Source organism: Fulmarus glacialis, unplaced genomic scaffold, assembly GCF_000690835.1.
Source record: "Fulmarus glacialis isolate BGI_N327 unplaced genomic scaffold, ASM69083v1 scaffold9448, whole genome shotgun sequence".
In the NCBI taxonomy this organism is placed as follows: Eukaryota; Metazoa; Chordata; class Aves; order Procellariiformes; family Procellariidae; genus Fulmarus; species Fulmarus glacialis.
In genome coordinates this window covers 1-1958 of record NW_009227569.1, presented here as the reverse complement: position 1 = coordinate 1958, position 1958 = coordinate 1, and the positions used below count along the sequence as shown (strand labels likewise).

At 51.3% G+C, this 1958-nt stretch overlaps 1 protein-coding gene across 1 annotated transcript; it reads right to left on the bottom strand.

Annotated features, from left to right (window-relative positions):
• Nucleotides 1-735: 735 nt before the first annotated feature.
• On the bottom strand, nucleotides 736-1954 carry LOC104080705 (alpha-2A adrenergic receptor-like; the record flags this gene model as incomplete). The annotated part of the gene is given in 2 exon segments (XM_009583185.1): nucleotides 736-1234; nucleotides 1236-1954. Coding segments are annotated over 2 exon segments (1218 nt in total), but the record flags the coding sequence as incomplete, so codon positions are not given.
• Nucleotides 1955-1958: the final 4 nt, after the last annotated feature.

Below are 1958 nucleotides of genomic sequence, written 5' to 3'. Positions count from 1 at the left end.
AATCGGGTACGATATAAAAAATAACAACAAGAATAGTCAGTCTGGCGAGGTCTGTGATCCTAGGCTTTATAGCCAAAAAAAATGACCAGACATTGGAAATTGTGGTAATATTATCAAACTGTCAGGTGGGGGGAATGGCTCTAGTTGTTCAGCGGTTTCCAGTGAGGGAGGCTTCAAGGGTGGGAAGAGAAGGACTTTTAAGGTGTCAAAGATAATTAAAGCATTCACAGTTTCAAAGCTGCTTGCCTTACAAAAATTAAGACATTCAGATTCAGGGATACAATACTGTTTTTTACATGGGGGTTAAAATTAATTACATATACAACAGGAAAAAAAAGATACAACAAAATAAAAAAGCCGACACCTCTGGGGTGGCATACTCCCTCTTTGTTGTCCATCTCACAGAGCTGCACATTGCTTGTCTTTAAAGAGTCAAACTGAGCAGTCATAAAAACATCCACTGAGAGATTCTGGCAAAAGAAAAAAAACTAACAAAATAAACCAAGCAAGTTAAAAGCCATCCTCCCCTGGAAAGCCAAATGCTACGGCTCAGACTTCCACTTGCCTGCTGCTTCTCGCTGCTGCTGCCCGGCGTTTCCATAGGCTCATCTCGGGTTTTAAAGGCTTCCTGCTCGTGAGCTGAAGGAAACCATCCCATGCAAGCACAGCCCAAGAGAGCCATGCCTTACTCTCCTACAAAGTCTTGAATTAGTCCTGCCTATAGCAAAGGGTCCTTCAAACAATCCTTTTCCTCTCTATCCTGCAGAGGATCCTTTTGAAGGCCCGTCTGAAGTCGTGGTTGAAAATGGTATAGATGACGGGGTTCAAGGAGCTATTGCAGTAACCAAACCAGAAGAAGAATTTGAAGAGGGTGTCGGGCACAGAGCAGCTCTTGCAGACAGCCGTCAGCGTGTAGGTGAAGAAGAAGGGGAACCAGCAGATGACAAAGACCCCAATCACCACCGCCAGCACAAAGGTGAAGCGCTTCTCCCGGTTCTGCCTGCCCCTCCACCGGGACCCTTTGGTGATCCTCTCCTCCTCTGTCTTCCTGGGCAAACTGTCCCCAGGCTTAATCTGGCTCAGCTTAGTCTTGGTCTTTCCCCTTGACAGTCTCTCTGACTTCTTACACTGGTTGTTCTCCTGATGCTCGGAGGAAGAGGTCTCCTCCATGTCTATGCCATTGACCTCTCCCTCCTGCCCGACGGCTCCTCCTGCTGCCTTCTCTCCATTGAGCTTTTTTGCCAAAGCCGTTCTGCCTCTTCTCAGGGCGCTCTGCCCGCTTGTTTGGCGGTACCCTGGTTCGCCTCTTGGCTATCTGGTAGATGCGCATGTAGACCAGGATCATGATGAGGCAGGGGGCAAAGAAGGAGCCGATGCTAGAAGAGATGATGTACCACTTCTCATCGTTGATCTTGCATCCTGCCACCCCTTGGTCAGCCTGCTGCCCGCTCTTCTTCTCGATCGAGATGAGTGGCGGGAAGGAGATGACGGCCGAGATGACCCAGACGATGAAGATGATGCACTTGATGCGGCGCGGGGTACGCTTGAGGTTGTACTCGATGGCTTGTGTGATGGACCAGTAACGGTCCAGGCTGATGGCACACAAGTGCACGATAGAGGAGGTGCAGAACAGCACATCCAAGGCCAGGTAGATCTCACACCAGACTTTGCCGAAGTACCAGTACCCCATCACCTCGTTTGCCAAGGAGAAGGGGATGACCAGTGTGGCCACCAGGATGTCGGCCGAGGCTAAGGAGACCAGGAAGAGGTTTTGGGGGGCCTTGAGCGCCCGGCTGGTGAAGACAGCGATGATGACCAGGACGTTGCCAAAGACGGTGAAGAGCATGAGCAAGCCCGCCAGGCTGATGAGGGTGACGGTGGTGTGCAGGGGGTACGGTGTGCCCCAGCCCGGCCCGGCACTGCTGTCGTTGAAGGTCCCGTTGGTGCCCGGAGGCGGG